Source organism: Leuresthes tenuis, unplaced genomic scaffold, assembly GCF_036924035.1.
Source record: "Leuresthes tenuis unplaced genomic scaffold, fLeuTen1.0.hap1 SCAF_3, whole genome shotgun sequence".
In the NCBI taxonomy this organism is placed as follows: Eukaryota; Metazoa; Chordata; class Actinopteri; order Atheriniformes; family Atherinopsidae; genus Leuresthes; species Leuresthes tenuis.
The window spans coordinates 35328400-35344525 of record NW_027325357.1 but is presented as its reverse complement, the minus strand read 5'-3'; the positions used below and the strand labels follow the sequence as shown (position 1 = coordinate 35344525).

At 41.6% G+C, this 16126-nt stretch overlaps 1 protein-coding gene across 1 annotated transcript in view; it reads right to left on the bottom strand.

Annotated features, from left to right (window-relative positions):
• The window catches only part of mtmr14 (myotubularin related protein 14), a 44899-nt gene that overhangs the window by 7730 nt on the left and 21043 nt on the right, over positions 1-16126 (bottom strand). Inside the window, exons 13-17 of the mRNA XM_072382945.1 lie at positions 14179-14215; positions 13675-13745; positions 13491-13549; positions 12729-12861; positions 3509-3685 (exon numbers count right to left, since the gene is read on the bottom strand). Coding sequence (XP_072239046.1) covers positions 3509-3685; positions 12729-12861; positions 13491-13549; positions 13675-13745; positions 14179-14215 — 477 coding nt within the window. The remainder of the gene's footprint in view (positions 1-3508; positions 3686-12728; positions 12862-13490; positions 13550-13674; positions 13746-14178; positions 14216-16126) is intronic.

Below are 16126 nucleotides of genomic sequence, written 5' to 3'. Positions count from 1 at the left end.
CTTATAAATATATCACTTTTAGGCACATGTCATTTTATAGCAGTTTAACGGTTCCATGCAATTTTACACCATTGTGTTGCTGGTGGTGCAATATGATCTTGGCTTTAGCTCACTGAACTCAGAAGATAATGGGATCGATTTTCTATAACAGCCTTAGATTAATATACCTATCCTCTCACGGCACAGCTTCAAGTCATGGTAAGGTCTTGCTGTTGCCATATGACATGTATGTAAACCCAGAGGAAGAGAGTGTTTCATAACCTATGCATGTGCTGCTGTTTTAGACAACAAGCTCTGCTGGCATACAGTTGACCTTATTGTGAGTAAACCAAGGAAGACCCACAGTTTAGGAAAGGCACCTAGCACGGTCAGTGGCCTGACAGTGGAGGTCTCTGGTGAGGACGTTTTTTTGGGGATGGGGAGGACATTTTTTAGACATTTCCTTCACCATAACATAACGTATTAAATTCCTTAAGTGTCGTATTTTATCCATTTTCACTTAAGTTAGTACTGATGAAGAAAATACATCCTACCATATAGAAAACTTGAAGCCAAGTAATGTACATCTGGGCCCAACCTATAACCCCTTGCTGGGCTGGTCCCTTAATCAAGGTAATACACATCGGGGGCAGTGTAGACTTGCTAACTGAGTAATCAAACAGCATCTAGGAATCACCCCAACCCCATTGTCTAGGTCTTGAATTTTCCTCACATACCAAATGTGTATTCTTGCCCTTTTGTCTGTCTGGCTCCAACTTGCACACCTCATGTAAATGTCTACCCTTTGTTACCTATCCCCCTCTACCCTTTGTTACCCAACCCTTTCTCTTACCTTCCCCACCTTTTGCCCTATCCCTATTTACATATTGTGTAACCATGGCTATTTTCTGTATAAAAATGTTTTTCTTCATTTGCTCCTGGTCATCTCACTGGCTCAGACACCCTCTGTGACCGTCAGTTCACCAGTGTGCCGACACGCTTCTTAATAAACACAACACCACAGCAAACCTCTCAACTGGACTCGATGATTTCTGCGACAGTACTTTCTTAGTCATTATTACTTCTTCTACATAAGTATGGCCTCATTTACAAGTGGCCGTTTTACCTGTAAGCAAAGACAATCTAAGTTTGCAGGCTGTATACATTAATATGAATTTAAGTTCATGTTCTATAATTCAAACACATGATATATTTTATGTGCTTACCTGAAGTGGAATGCTGCACAACATGCTGCAGTCAGTTCCACTGCCCCCTGTGTACCAAACACCTCTTTAAACCAAGCAAACCAGGTAGAGTTCGGCAGCATTTGGAGGTCCACATAAAAAATGCCATTACATTTGAAGGTAATGCCATTGCATTTTAGATTAAAGATACATATGTGCACACACACAGATTTGTGTGCATGTTCATATGACTTGTTTGTCATTGTCTAACATAAAAATTGTCTTGACTTGCTCTTAGATAAGATCTGCTCTTGAAAAACTCGGCCAAACGTATGCAGAGGAAGCACCCCCGCAAAAAATAAATAAATAAATCAATCAAAGAATGTAACCCAAACCAATCACTTAAAGAGTGTCTGTGGGAATGCCAAAAATGGCATTTCCGCATTGATGTGGACACACCAGTGGAAGGGGTAAGCTTTTTCACAGTATCTACTAGTCAGATACTGTTGGTGTGGCAGCTTGGCAAGGCAAGTTTATTTGTAGAGCACAATTTGTATACAAGGCAATTCAAAGTGCTTATGGTACTGGACAGCTTTCTTTCTGTCTTTTCCATAGGACTCGGTTGAAGATCACATTCTTCAAATTGCAGACATGCTGCAGAGTGGATTCAGGCCAACAAACCACTGTTCTCTGCCAAAGTGGACCTGCCTGACGTTCTGGGCAGCGGGAGGAGGAACAGGCAGAGGCTGCTTTACAATACGGGAGGTTGTAGAATGAAGAACTGGACAAGAATGAAAGACAGGCGATCCTGGAGCCATTCAAATTCACATTTCCCAACCCTGACGACGTGGAGATTTTGTGACAAAATAATGGACAAAAAAAAAAGATTCTGCCTGTTCTGAATGTCGCACTGAGTGAGTTTGTGTGTGAGAGTAAAGGTCTACAGAACATTTGATCATGTTGTGACTTGGTATGTTTTTATGTTTTCTCATTGATCACTTAACTTTTGTGTGTTACTTAATCATTTGACTTGGATTATACTGTAGATATCAAGAGTTAGGGTAGCATTTAGTGGTACTTAGGTGTTCCAGCAGCATAAGAACATAATTAGCATAGACATAGAACCAAACATGAAATTTATGGTGGTTAAGAATAAAAATACAGAATAATACAACAGAAAAACTAATTGAAACTGTTACGACTCCTGTTTTCAGTTCAATAACTTTATGCAAATTGAGATGTGCAAGTGCTAAGCTGCGATTGGCGGGCACTTGGAGGGCCTGTGGAGGATTGGCTACTGTGGACTGGGACTCAGAATAAAGACCTTGGATGACGATGACAGGGGGACTCATCTCCTTCTCCTCCCAACTAGCCACACTGTTGCCACAAGTCTTTACATAGTTGAACCAACTTCTATATTGGGAGTTTGTAGGTTTGGGCTGCCATATTATTTTACTTGAGTTTTCTCCTGTTTTGTTAGTCTAGGGAGATAAGCGTTTGTCTTTTGTTTTGAAGTTGCTTTGGTTAGGTTATTTTCCATTGTGAAGATAGTTTGGTTTGTTTGTTGTTTTGGTCTTAGCCCATCCTGAAGTCTGGTAATCTTCTCTCCACAGCTGACATTAAATTCTTATCTGTGTTCTAAATAAACTGCCATGTTAAAATCTAAATAATGTCTCCGTGGCTGCTTGGGGGTTGAGGAAGATGGATCACATTTGTGTTGTGCTTTGACTACCCCTTGGCGGGGCATAACAGAAACAAATATATAGAAAAAGAGCAGTGCCAAAAAGTCAAAATTAAATGTTAATGAAACGGCAGTGAAGTAGTCTGCATAGTACACAATAAAATGTATAGGCCTATGACATCTTATGGATGTTGGCTTATGAATATGAGTAATAGCTTAAGAGAAAATGTGTGCACTGACCAAACAAAAGTTTACTAGACAAATAAAAACAATATATACAATAGACCGGGAATTGATAGATTTTATGTCATATTGTTTACTAATTCACTCATTTGTGAGGAAAATGATTCAACCGGAAGTGCATTCGCAATTTTATTTTGAAATATATCCCTTGCATTTCCGGACCTGAGAGTGGATCCTACAGCAGTAGGGGCCTGACCGTGGAGGTCTGCAGTTTTATTTTGAAATGTATCGTGTGCATTTCCGGGCCTGACAGTGGAGGTCTGCTGCCAGGACCTCTTGCAGTTTAGCAGAAAGCCTCTAGTGCTCATACAAAATTTAGACCACTAAAGTTAAGTGTACATAGAAATAAGAAGTTATGAAAACTTGAACTTGTTGGTTCAAGTTTTCATAACTTGACACATAAGTTATATCCCCCACTCACCCTCTATTTGGAACAGCCAACGGGCTGCTGCCAGTTCGTGTGACACCTTGTTCTGATTGATTGGAGGAGGAGGAGCTAGAAGACCTAGCCTCACTGAAGGGATGAAAGAACTGCTCATCCATAGGATTCTGCTTACACCAAACAACCATCTGAGGGGAGGATGTGGTTACTTTTTTCCTGAGAAGAGAGGAGAATATTGCCAGCCATAAAAAAGCAGTCCTGTATTAACAGCTTCCCATCATATAATGACTGAAACATCTTGATGAGAAAGTTCTTCTGAAAACTGATGAACAGAATATTTTACGTGATTTTAAAGACATTGATCCAAATCGGTCAAATTCAGGGTGAAGACCCAGACAACTGTCACGTGCATAGTCACTAATCAGTTTTGTTGTAATTTTTTCTTCCAAGTGTGACCACAGCAGCTAAACACCAACATTTTTTAGATCATGCTTTAAACACTGCTCTCAGAATAGGTTTGTTGTGCACTGGTTCCATTGTTCCAAGATAAACTATGCAGAGCTGTTGTCATCAGATACCTCCAATAAGATAGAAAATTCTGAACTGCATTAAATCAACCCTGACAATGAGCTGCAACCAACATTCTACATTATCATTGCTCTCGTATTCTTTCATCCTAACAACCACAAATATCACAATATAGACTGAAATCCCTATATATATATGACAGATATAAACATTAGAAAATCAATTGTTTCAATGATTTTTGACATTTTGACAAGACCAAGTGGTTCAATCATGAGTATGATCTAGTAGTGGATTTCAAAGGACCCAAGGAAAAAGTTTAAATCAAATTGAAAATTGATAGGAGTGTGATGCTGTAGTGTCGCGAGATTGTGTGAGACTATCGGCAGATTCAAACAAGGCGCGCCTCAAATAGAGCAAACAATATAGTAAGATTATAATTACGCCAATAACTACTGTTTAAATAAATATATTATCGGGTGAAACAAAAACAAAACACTGGAGTACAGTGAAGAAAGCCTGGAGAGCCTCACGGATTTCATCGACGAGTGTTTTGACAGGATCGTCATGGGGAAAACTAACCAAACCCCATCTGCTAGCAGCAAGGCTTCAACTTCAAAGAGAAGTCGTAATGAAGAGTCACCCGGAGCGACGTCTCCAGCTGGTAATGATTCGACGGACATTTTAACATCAATCGATAACAAATTATCCAGCTTCGACGCCCGTATGTCTCTGTTGGAGATTCTACACAGAGAGTTCCAGGCATTACGGGAGTCGTTGGAGTTCAGCCAGCAACAGGTGCAGACGCTGGCTGCAGAAAACGCAGCCCTCAGAGGATCGGTGAAAACACTCACCGAAGGAATGAGCCGGATCTCTGATGAGAACAAGAGGATAAAAGAATCAATTATTGATCTCCAGGCTCGTAGTATGAGGGACAATCTGGTGTTTTCTGGAATCCTGGAGCAGGCAGACGAGGATCCTGAACTCGCAGTGAAAAACTTCATTCAAAATCAGCTGAAACTTCCAGGAGATGTAGTGAAAAACATTACTTTTCACCGAGTCCACCGCCTGGGAGGGAAGAGACCTGATGCCCGCCGACCGAGACCGATTGTGGCCTAGTTCGAGCATTATCAACAGAAGGTCCAGGTGAGGGGACGCGGCAGGGAGCTGAGAGGAACGGACTTCAGCGTCAACGACCAGTTTCCCAAAGAAATCCTGGAAAGACGCAGGGTTCTGTTCCCCATCCGGAGAAAGTTCATGGAAGGAGGCTCCCGAGCTGTCATCGCGGTGGATAAGTTATTCATCAACGGGCAGCTGTACCGCGACCAGGAAACCACTCCTTGGCTCTTCTAAACTCCAGGTGATCTGTATTAGTTAACTTGTATGAATCATTTCACTGTAGATGACATAAGTAAGATGAAATAATGTATCCAATTCACAGTTATCTATCAAGGCAAAATATATAACTCACTGCCAGTCTCACCAGCACAGGATGTATGCAGTTCATATTTGTTTATTTGGGTATGTTTTTTTGTTTTTGTTTTTCCTTTTTCTATCTCACACTTCCACTATTTTGCACTGTTTTTCTATTCTGTCTTTCTTCCCCAACCCGCTGCGTTTCCACCTTAATAAGTAATGTTAACAAGCACGGCGAGTTTTGAGCAGAGCACATAATCAAGTTCCACACAGCATCGACAGCGCAAGTACATATTGTAGCAAGCTCATATTGACAACTGAAACACCAACAATGGCATGTTCATGGAAGCATATATGCACACACACGCACGGGATGCTTTTAGCAAGCATCCAGCACTCACTGCGTTAGTCTGAGCATGTCCACGCTGAGGTTTATCTCATGGAATGTGCATGGAGCTGGGTCCAGAGAGAAGAGATTAAAAATCTCCAATAAATTGAAGGATTTACAGGCGGACATTGTTTTATTACAGGAGATTCATTTATCAAAGACTGTAGCTGATGTTCTCACCACAGCACAGTTTCCTCATGTGTACTCAGCCTGTTACAACTCCAGACAAAGAGGTGTAGCCATTCTGATAAATAGAAGAGTAAATTTCACCGTAAACAACACAGTTATAGATCCAGAAGGTAGATTTCTAATAGTTAATTTATCTATTCAAAATATGAATTTATGCATTGCAAATATATATGGTCCAAATGTGGATGACCCCTAATTTTTTCACTCCTTTTTCACTTCACTCTCTGATCACTCAGATAACACACTCATCATAGGAGGGGACTTTAACATGGTATTAGACTCAGGAGTAGACAGACTCAGTACTTCAGGAAGTCAGCGGAACTGGCAGTCCACGAATATTGTTAAACAGTATATGAAAGATTTTGGTCTTTGTGATGCTTGGCGCTCCCACCACCCCACTCTTAGAGAATACACCTTCTTCTCACCGGTACACCACTCATACTCAAGAATAGATTATTTCTTAGTTAGCAGTTCCTTGATGAGGGATATTTCAGACACCAAAATCCACCCCATCACTATCAGTGATCACGCTCCAGTTTCTATCACACTGAAGAATAACAGAGTTACACCACCAGCTAGGAATTGGAGATTTAATACATCATTACTAAAAGACCCTGATTTTATTAATTATTTCAAAAGGGAATGGTCTGTATATTTAGAAAATAATGACCTGCCAGGAATGTCAGCTTGTACTCTTTGGGAAGCCGGAAAAGCAGTTATGAGAGGCAAAATAATCTCTTTTTCATCAAATAAGAAAAAGAGGGAAAGTTCAAGGATATCAGATTTAGAACTCAGGATTAAATCATTAGAAATTGTCTACAGTACCTCCAAAGAGGAACACACACTGAATGAACTAAGAAAACCTAAACTTGAATTAAACAAAATTATTGATAAACAAACACAGTTTCTGATACAAAGACTTCGCTTGAAGAACTTTGAGCACGGCAATAAATCTGGAAGGTTCCTAGCTAACCAACTAAAGAGAAACAAAGAGAAAACAACAATCACTTCTGTTAAAGACTCAAAAGGAAATGTCACCCATGACCCTGATGTAATCAACAATGCTTTTAGGGACTTCTATAAAACCTTATATTCATCACAAAATGATCCATCAGACAGTAACATAGATCAGTTTCTTAGTAATATCAACCTTCCAAAATGGATCTGGATTCACCTCTCTCAATAGGAGAACTCCATGAAGCCCTTCAACATATGCCTAGTAACAAAGCCCCGGGACCAGATGGTTTTCCAGCAGAGTTCTACAAAGAATTTTGGACTGTTTTGGCACCTGCATTTCACAAAATGGTATTACAAGTTAAGCAGAATGGCAGATTATCCCCACACATGAACTCTGCTAACATTATCTTGCTACAGAAACCAGGAAAAGACTCCATACTTCCATCCAGCTACAGCCCAATATCTCTAATAAATGCAGACCTCAAAATAATTTGTAAAGCCCTCGCCAAAAGAATAGAAAAAATAACTCCACTTATAATACATCCTGACCAGACAGGTTTCATAAAGGGTAGACACTCATCCACTAACACTCACAGGCTAATTAATCTCATAGACTATTCTACCATCAACAACCTGGAAACCACAATAGTCTCTCTAGATGCAGAAAAAGCATTTGATCGAGTGAACTGGAAATTTTTATTCGCAGCATTAAACAAATTCGGGTTTGGGTCACACTTCATCAACTGGATAAGGATATTATATAGCTCCCCAAATACGTGTGTCAGGACAAATGATCAAACCTCTCCAAGCTTCAGTCTGCAGAGAGGTACAAGACAGGGTTGCCCACTTTCTCCCTCACTTTTTGCTATTTTTATCGAACCTTTAGCAGCTGCTATCAGACAAGAAAGAAATATTAAAGGCATCCAACCCCAAAATATTGAGCATAAAATAAGTCTTTATGCTGATGATGTTTTACTTTTCCTTCAGAACTCTCAAACGTCTCTCACTCACACGATCACACTCATAAATAAATTCTCAGCACTTTCTGACTACTCTATCAACTGGTCTAAGACCACAGTTCTGCCCATTAACTGCAGAGTCCAGAATATACCTGCGATCACTTTACAGTCAGGAAATATCAGATATTTAGGCATAAACATTTCCTCCAGGCTCTCAGAGCTAACAAAGCTAAATTATGTGCAATTATTAAAGACAGTAGAGGACGATCTCTCTCGTTGGAAGTCCTTACCTATATCACTTATGGGGAGAGTTACAACCATTAAAATGATGATACTACCAAAAGTTAATTATTTGTTCTCAATGATCCCCATAAAACCATCTGCTACTTGGTTTAAGTCACTAGATTCTTGCATCTCCAAATTTCTGTGGAAAAACAAACCACCACGTATTAGTTTAAAAACCCTACAGAAGACGAAGGACTGTGGTGGATTAGATTTACCTAATTTTCAGCACTATTCCTTAGCCAATAGGTATATATCAAAATGGTTTAAACCTAGCCCAATAGATGAACCATGGATAAATATAGAACAAGCATTGTGTGATAATCTGGAAATCTCTGACCTGCCACTTATTAGTCAAAACGTAAAAAATCACAAATGTTTCAAAAGCATTAACATCAGCACCTCTCTGACAGCCTGGTGGGAATTTCTTAAAATAACAAAGTCTTCAATTGTCCCATGTAAGCTTACACCCATCTGGAACAATCCTGACATACTGCAAAAACAAAAAAATGCTAAACTTTACTCTGTGGAAGATCAAAGGAATCAAACATCTGGAACATATAATCCAAAATGGACATTTTATTTCATTTGATGAGCTCATATCACAACACGAGATAGGCAGCAATAAATTCCTAGAATATCAACAACTTAAGTCTATAATAACAAAGAAATATATCCTCCACCAACCAGACTTACAACTCCCGACTAAGGTAGCAGAATTTCAAAGCATCTGCACCCCAAAACTACTATCAAAAATATATAAATTATTGTCTAAAATAGATGACACAATGTCTCTCCCATCCTCAAAATGGGAGGCAGATTTATCCATCAGTTCTGGTCATAGCTTCTGGCCACAAATATGTTTGAACACCTTCAGAATGACTCAGAATTCTAATTTACAGCTCATACAATACAAAATTCTTCATAGAACACACTATACAGGACAAAGGATGTCCAGGATGGGTCTAACACACTCAAACATCTGCTCACATTGCACAGATAACACACCTGATGATTATGCACACGCTTTGTGGTTCTGTGCGCCTGTCCAGAAGTTCTGGCTTGAAGTCTGCCCCACACTGTGCATACTGGGTGACTTAGACAACATCAACATGGAAATTAACTCAGCACACATGGTTCTCACAGTGTTATGTATCGCAAAGAAAACTATTCCCATGAACTGGAAAGCTTAGAACAATCTGTGTATTAACCAGTTTAGAAATTTTCTTTTAGACTATATTAGCATGGAAACAATGTCTGCCTCCTCAAAACATCAATTGGCTGAATTTCATTCTCTCTGGTCCCCTCTGATTAGCTTTATCACATAGTGGTGGTGGTGGGTTGCTGTCCCGTCGCTCTGGGCGGTTGGGTGTGTGCTGGGGGGGGGGGCTGTGTGGCTTCGGGCATCTGGTGGTCTCTCGGGTCGTGGGGACCGGGTTGGTCATTGCTGGGGGGGACTGTGTGTCGGGCTTGGAGGGCAGTTTTGGGGGCTTGCGGGTGGGACTGTCTTGCGGTGCGGGGTCCCTTAGGGGCCTTGGGGTGGTGGCTGCTGGCTCTATGCCGGGTGGCCGGGCCGCTCTGGCGTGGGTGGTGGTGCTGGGCCTGGGCCCTGGTGGCTGGGCGCTGCCTTGCGCCCGGGGGGGGGCCCTGCCTGTGCCTGGGGGGGCTGGGTTGTCCTGGACGCGCCACAGTATGGGTGGGTTGGTGCAGGTCCTGGTGCCGGGCTTGTTGCTCTGGGACCTCCAAGGTGTCCGCAGATGCTGCGACTGGTGTGACCGGGTGGTTTGTTTGTTTGTTTTTTGTTGTTGTTTGTTTGTTTTTTGTTGTTGTTTGTTTGTTTTTTGTAGAGGTCCTCCGGGGTGGGGTGGGGCGGGATGGGTACCTTCTGGGGGTACAGTAGCTCCCGGAATATGGTCGTTGCAGGTGGACATCAGCCCCTCCTGCCCTGGGTTGGCTCCCAGGTAGCGGGGATGCCTATTGCAGCCAGTCCCTGGCTGCCCTCTCCGGGGGAGAGTGGCTGCCCTCTCCGGGGGAGAGTGGCTCCCCCGGTGTATATCCCCATACCCCTCTCCCTTCTGGCTCCTGTACACAGCACACACTCACACATGAAGGGTTTTGGGGGCGTGTGTGTTTGGTGGGGTGTAGTGGATGGGGCCACGTAGGTGGTCCCCTTTGGTTGCACTCTGCAGTTCCCCGCCCCTGTTTTAATTACACCTTAGACATTACTACTTATCAAACACACTCACACACACACATTAGGTCTTGGGGGGTGGTTACACTGAGTGGCATCTGGTGGGCGGGGCTCTTTGGGTATGTAGGCTGCCCAGAGGGCCGCGCTCCCAGTTCTACAAGTTTGGCTGCCCCTCAATTTTAATCGCTCACTATTAGAAAATATTGAAGAGCCAGAAGGGTGAGGGAAGGGGTCTTCTTCCCACACCCCTGCTTCCTGGTTGCTGCTCGGGGCGGGAGGGGCCAAGAGGATTAATTAATTGTTCTGCTGGTTCCGAGTCTGTGGTGGCTGGGGGGCTGCTGGCCCCCTGGTGTGCCCGCTGCGCTACACCCCAGCGGAGTTGAGGGAGGGAGGACGTGTGGATGTATGGGACATGAAAGTGTGTGTGGTGATGATTGGGCCTGGATCTGGAACTTGCTGTCGCCTGGCCTGCTTGTGCTTCTCCCGATGGGGGGGCGGCGTTGCCTCTCCCCGCTGCTCGCGACTTCACCCACCTGTGGGCACGTCTTGACTCCCAGGGCACTTGGCCAGGGGCGCTGGGGCAGGTGTTGACCCACTGTGTGGCTGTCTGGGGCGCTTGGCCCTCCTGGGTATTGGGTGGGGCCTCTGCCGGGGGGTTTGGGGGCGCTCGGGCTCCCGGGGCCCGGGTCCAGTGCACGGCCCATGCCTGGGCGGCTGGGGCCGGGCGGGGTCGGTGGGCTGTTGCCCCTGGCTCCCGGAGGGCCTCTGCCCTATGCTTATGGGGGCTCTGTCCGGGGGCTTCCTCTGCAGTCTTCTGGGTGGATGCGTGGTTGTCCCTGTGGTGGGCTTCCTGGGTTCTGTGCTCTTACAGGTGTAGCAGCTGGTTGTCTGGTTTTTGTTTCTATTTTTGTTCTGTTTCCCCTTCTTTCCTCTTCTTCTTTCCTTGTCCCCCGGTCCGGTTCAGTTCTATTACATGTCATATATTGTAAACAGAAATAAATAAATGGGCATCAAGGGGAGCTTTACATTTATAAAACTGCCCTTGGCAAAGCAAATCTGTTTGGCATCAAAGGTATTCAGACTACAATTCTGCTGCCATAATGCTGAACAGGACAAGGAAAAAAAAAAAAATTGATATGAATCTAAAAGTGCCTTATAAAATGTTACTGACGTTACACTGATTCAGTCATTTTAAAATTGTGTACAAATGTGTACAAACACAAAAGGTCAACCATACAAAATTAATAGTAAAAAAAAAGATAATTAATTCAGTGTTTACCGTTTCACTTTTACTGTGTTGTTAGGGAGACCATATGTCTGCGTATGTATTGCAGAACTTGGAAAAAAAAAAAAATATATATATATATAGCATAAAACTATTTGAATGTGTTTCATTAAGCACAGGTGCATTTGATTTATGTGGACAGACATTTCTGTCAACTATATAATAGACAATGTTCATTTATTAATACAACTACATTAAATACAGCTTTGTTGTTTTGTTTTCTATCTTGAATAGTTCACTTGTGTAGTTATATAGTTGTATTTGACAAAATCAACAAATAAGAAAGATTCTATCAAGACAAGTGTGCAAAACAGCAATGCTAGTTTGGAAGTTGAGTATACGCACGTTAATGTTTTGTTTTAGATTTGATTCTTTTTCTGAGTTAATCCACTTTAAGAGTGCAACAGCCCTGAGCCCTACAAGAATTTTAGAGGAGGACATGCTGAAATCTCATTAGGTGATCTCAGAACTGGGCCGTTGGTGGTTGCTTTATCAACTGCTTATGAGCTGTAAAATAGTGCTGTAGTAGTTTTAGAACCGTTTTCTTTTTTTAACCATTTTGCTCAAACTGTACTTCCAAGATCATCTTCCATCATCTTAAAGACATTTTAGGCAGTGTTCTTATGATGACAATTTTATAAAAAAAAAATACTGTTCTCATCTTGAACACAGGTACCAATTTTAGACTGTGGGGTCCAGATGGAAAATGTATATGCACAACATACATACATATGCCGTCTCTCTGCACTCAAACTGGTGTTTACAAAGGAAGAATGTGTGGTTAAAATGTGTACACCTCACACAAGCTTTAGGCTATGCGCATTAACTTTTTTTTTAACCTATTTAAACCTCGTATAATGAAGTGGGAAATTAAAAAAATGGCAACAGAAATAAAACAGTATAAAACAAAAGGCAATTTCACAAAGCTTGCCCCCCTGGCTGAATAGTGAATTTTTTTTATAATATACTCTTAATTAATAGTGAACAACTGCAGCCATTGCATTACAGTCATGCACAAGGACTTTGATAATGAGTCATAGAACTTTGCGGGTGTGTGAGACGCTGACCAGCTGGAGGCCTGGGGTTGGTTGGAGAATAGGTCCGCAGACTCAGTGGTGGGGCAGAAGGCACCGCCAACCTCTTCAGTGATGAGGGAAAACTCACTGCTCAGACTGGTCACACTCCCCCGATCCCTGGACTCTGAAAGAAAGCACAAAGCAGTTTCTCACCAACCAACAGGGGTAAAAGTAAAATATTACAAGCATTACAGACTTATTTTTAAGCACTTATTTTGAGGGTTAGAAACCTGCAGATGTAAAATTCTATGATGCAACACAATCTGGATTTTAGTCTTGCAATTTTCTAAAGAGATTTGCTGTTAATTTCAACACTGTCTGTGCTCCTACTAGCACTCAAAACCTCTGTTATTCATCACTTCATCAGACCAGAGGCAAAAGCACAAGCATCTACTGCTTAATCCACCAAAACTGACTGATAAGATCAAATTATATTATAACTTAGAAATGTAAACATGTCGCCATCGTTTGCAAAAACAAATTCAGTGAGCTCAAAAGGAAAGCATATACTTCATTACAGCTGTCTTTGCTGCATTTTCATAACAACGTTCTATGTTCTTGAACCTCACGATAGTTATTGTTTAGATTTGCCAATAAAAGTTTTTTTTTGTTCACTACATTACGTGTTATTTCATATGAATTAATTTGTACTGCTGTATTTAAAGCGAATACACTGAACTAATAAAGCCATTCACGCATTAAAAAGCTATAGCTAACAAAAATCTGTCAGAGCAAAGAGATGCACTGACTTACTCAACTGGCAGAGGTCATCCACAGTGAAATCACCGTCTTTGAAGTGAGAGTTTTTCCTTCTGAAAATGAAAAGAAAAAGGTGATGAAACAACAGTGGAAAGTGAATTCAAACAGTTGAAAGTGAGAAGGCATGAGCCAGATAAAGAAATGCAACTGAACATAACCACATAAATGAAAAACACACCTCTGTTTCTTAACAGCAGAGAACTTCTCTGAGACAATGTGCTTCAAAAAATTGAAGCAAAAAAAGAAAATCTGAGGGAGAGAGAATAGGATTTGGGACAACATGGAAACAGTTCAGTCATAAAAACAAATTAAACATAGCTATCAAACGTGATGGAAGTATACTATGCATAAACAAACATTATTACGAAGTTTCAATTTCTCTGTTTCACTTTAAGTCATTTATTTGTTTCGAACATTAGCATTAGTTGTATTTTCTATGGGTTTAATGGGTCATACCTGCTCACATACTGTTCTCTGCAGCTCTTTGTATTTTCTTACTGTTAAGTAGTGCATCAAGATCAATCTTTAATAAGTTTAATTTTTCAACAGCTAAATACATATAGGTTAGACAGGCTAGATACATTAAGATGGATTTTTCTAGAGCTACAAGTCTTCATCCTAAATTCCAACGTAATTTATATTATACACAGATAAAAATGTGGAAAGAGGAAAATAAAAATACCTCTTCCCCTTTGGAGAGCCGATCAGGTAGCATGTGACTAGAAAGAAATACATGACATATAATATCATAGCTTATATCCTTTTATATAATAATGTATGTGTATATGTATATACATGTAGATACATCTCTCTCTATGTATATACATATATGTACGCACACATCTATATCTATATCTATATACGTTTCATCCCATCAATCCAATCAGTCCAGACAACCAAACCTGCTCACATCAGCCGACATACTACAAACAACGTTGCATCAACATGATATGACACTTCTTAGATAGACTGCAGGTGTGCAGTCGAAATTTGTCAAGGTAGAAACACAAAAACTATCAGTCTATGGATAAGAAACTAATACAAAAATATAGCTGCAAGTAGCGATGGCGGAGTCTAGCAGAATAGCAGATAAGCCTATGGATGGTCAGAAAGGTATCATGATTCCTTAAATCAAGTTTGGTGCTTGCGATGAACTCGACTTCATTCAGGGATTCCAATGGTACCTCATTTGTGAAATTTGAACCAACGGCTCCAAAGTTATGAGCAAAATGCATTTTTGCTACTTATAGCGCCACCTCTAGGTCAAAGTTCACCAGAATTCTCACTTCCTATTTGGCATGTCAGCGCTGAGTTTGATTGGCTGCTACGGGCAAACGGAAGCTAATTTAAAAATACCACATGATAGCTCTTCTGAGGCCTGGTCTGAAGATTCTGTGTGTCAAGTCCCGTGGAAATCAGACAATCTGGGTGACCTGTAATGCTTTTTGAAGGTTTTTGATATAATTCAAAATGGCAGAAAATCCAAGATGGCGCACATGACGTCAATGGGTTTGTTGACCTCGTATACATCCAGGGATTCCAATGCTACCTCATTTGTGAAATTTGGACAAATGGATCCAAAGATATGAGCAAAAATGCATTTTTGCTAAATATAGCGCCCCCTGAAGGTCAAAGGTCACCAACATTCTTGGACCTTTAAAGAAGGAGTCATGAGTCTGTGTTATAAGTTTGACACCAAAAGATCAACCGGTAGCTGAGATATCGCCTCACTTCCTGTTTGGCATGGTTGTCGCCAACTTTGATTGGTTGTAGTGGGTGAACATAGTCGAAATTGAAAAATCCGTCTCCTAACTTTTTTGCGGATTGGTCCAAAGATTTGTGACAGATGCTCTGCGCGCTGTTGGGTGTGTTGGACTCGTCATGATCCAAGGATTCCAACGTTGCCAAATTTGTGAAATTTGGACCAACGAGCCCAAAGTTATGCAGCTGAATGTACTTCAAACTTTGACGTGTTGGTGGCGCTAGACAGTTCAGATTTTGGGCACGAAAATTCTTGAGTTTGCTAATGGGGCTGTTCTAAATAGGTGTGCAAAACCTTTTGCCATAGCGTTCATGGGACTGCCATAGACTTCAATTGCAGCGGAAAGTAGATCGATAATAATAATAATAATAATGGGAAAAGCTACTAAAACAATAGGTGTCTGCAGCTACGCTGCTAGATCCCTAAATAGTCATTACGGATTAGGCTAATTAATTTGTTCAGATCATGAGTTGTACTACTTGACTTGTGTTTTTCCAATTGTTTTTCCATTTTTCCATGTATTTATTTTCACTTTTCAGTCACTTGAAGCCTTAATCCAGTACAGAAGGGCTAAGCTGCTGAACGTGGGTAAAAACGGACTTTATGCACCCCCTAACCTGGATTTCATACCACCCGAGCTGCAGCAAACCACATGGGCTTTCACCATCCCCCCTTCGTGGCCCAGCAGACGGAGGAGATAATGTAAACAAAAGCGGGGTAAGCGGAGCGGGCTGCTTGCTAGGCTACATGCTAACCCAGACAGATTGGCGCAGCCCAGTCTTCTCCTCGCCAACGCCAGGTCACACACCAACAAACTGTATGAGATTTGACTGAGGATCATCTCACGTAGGACGGAGAGCTGTGTGGT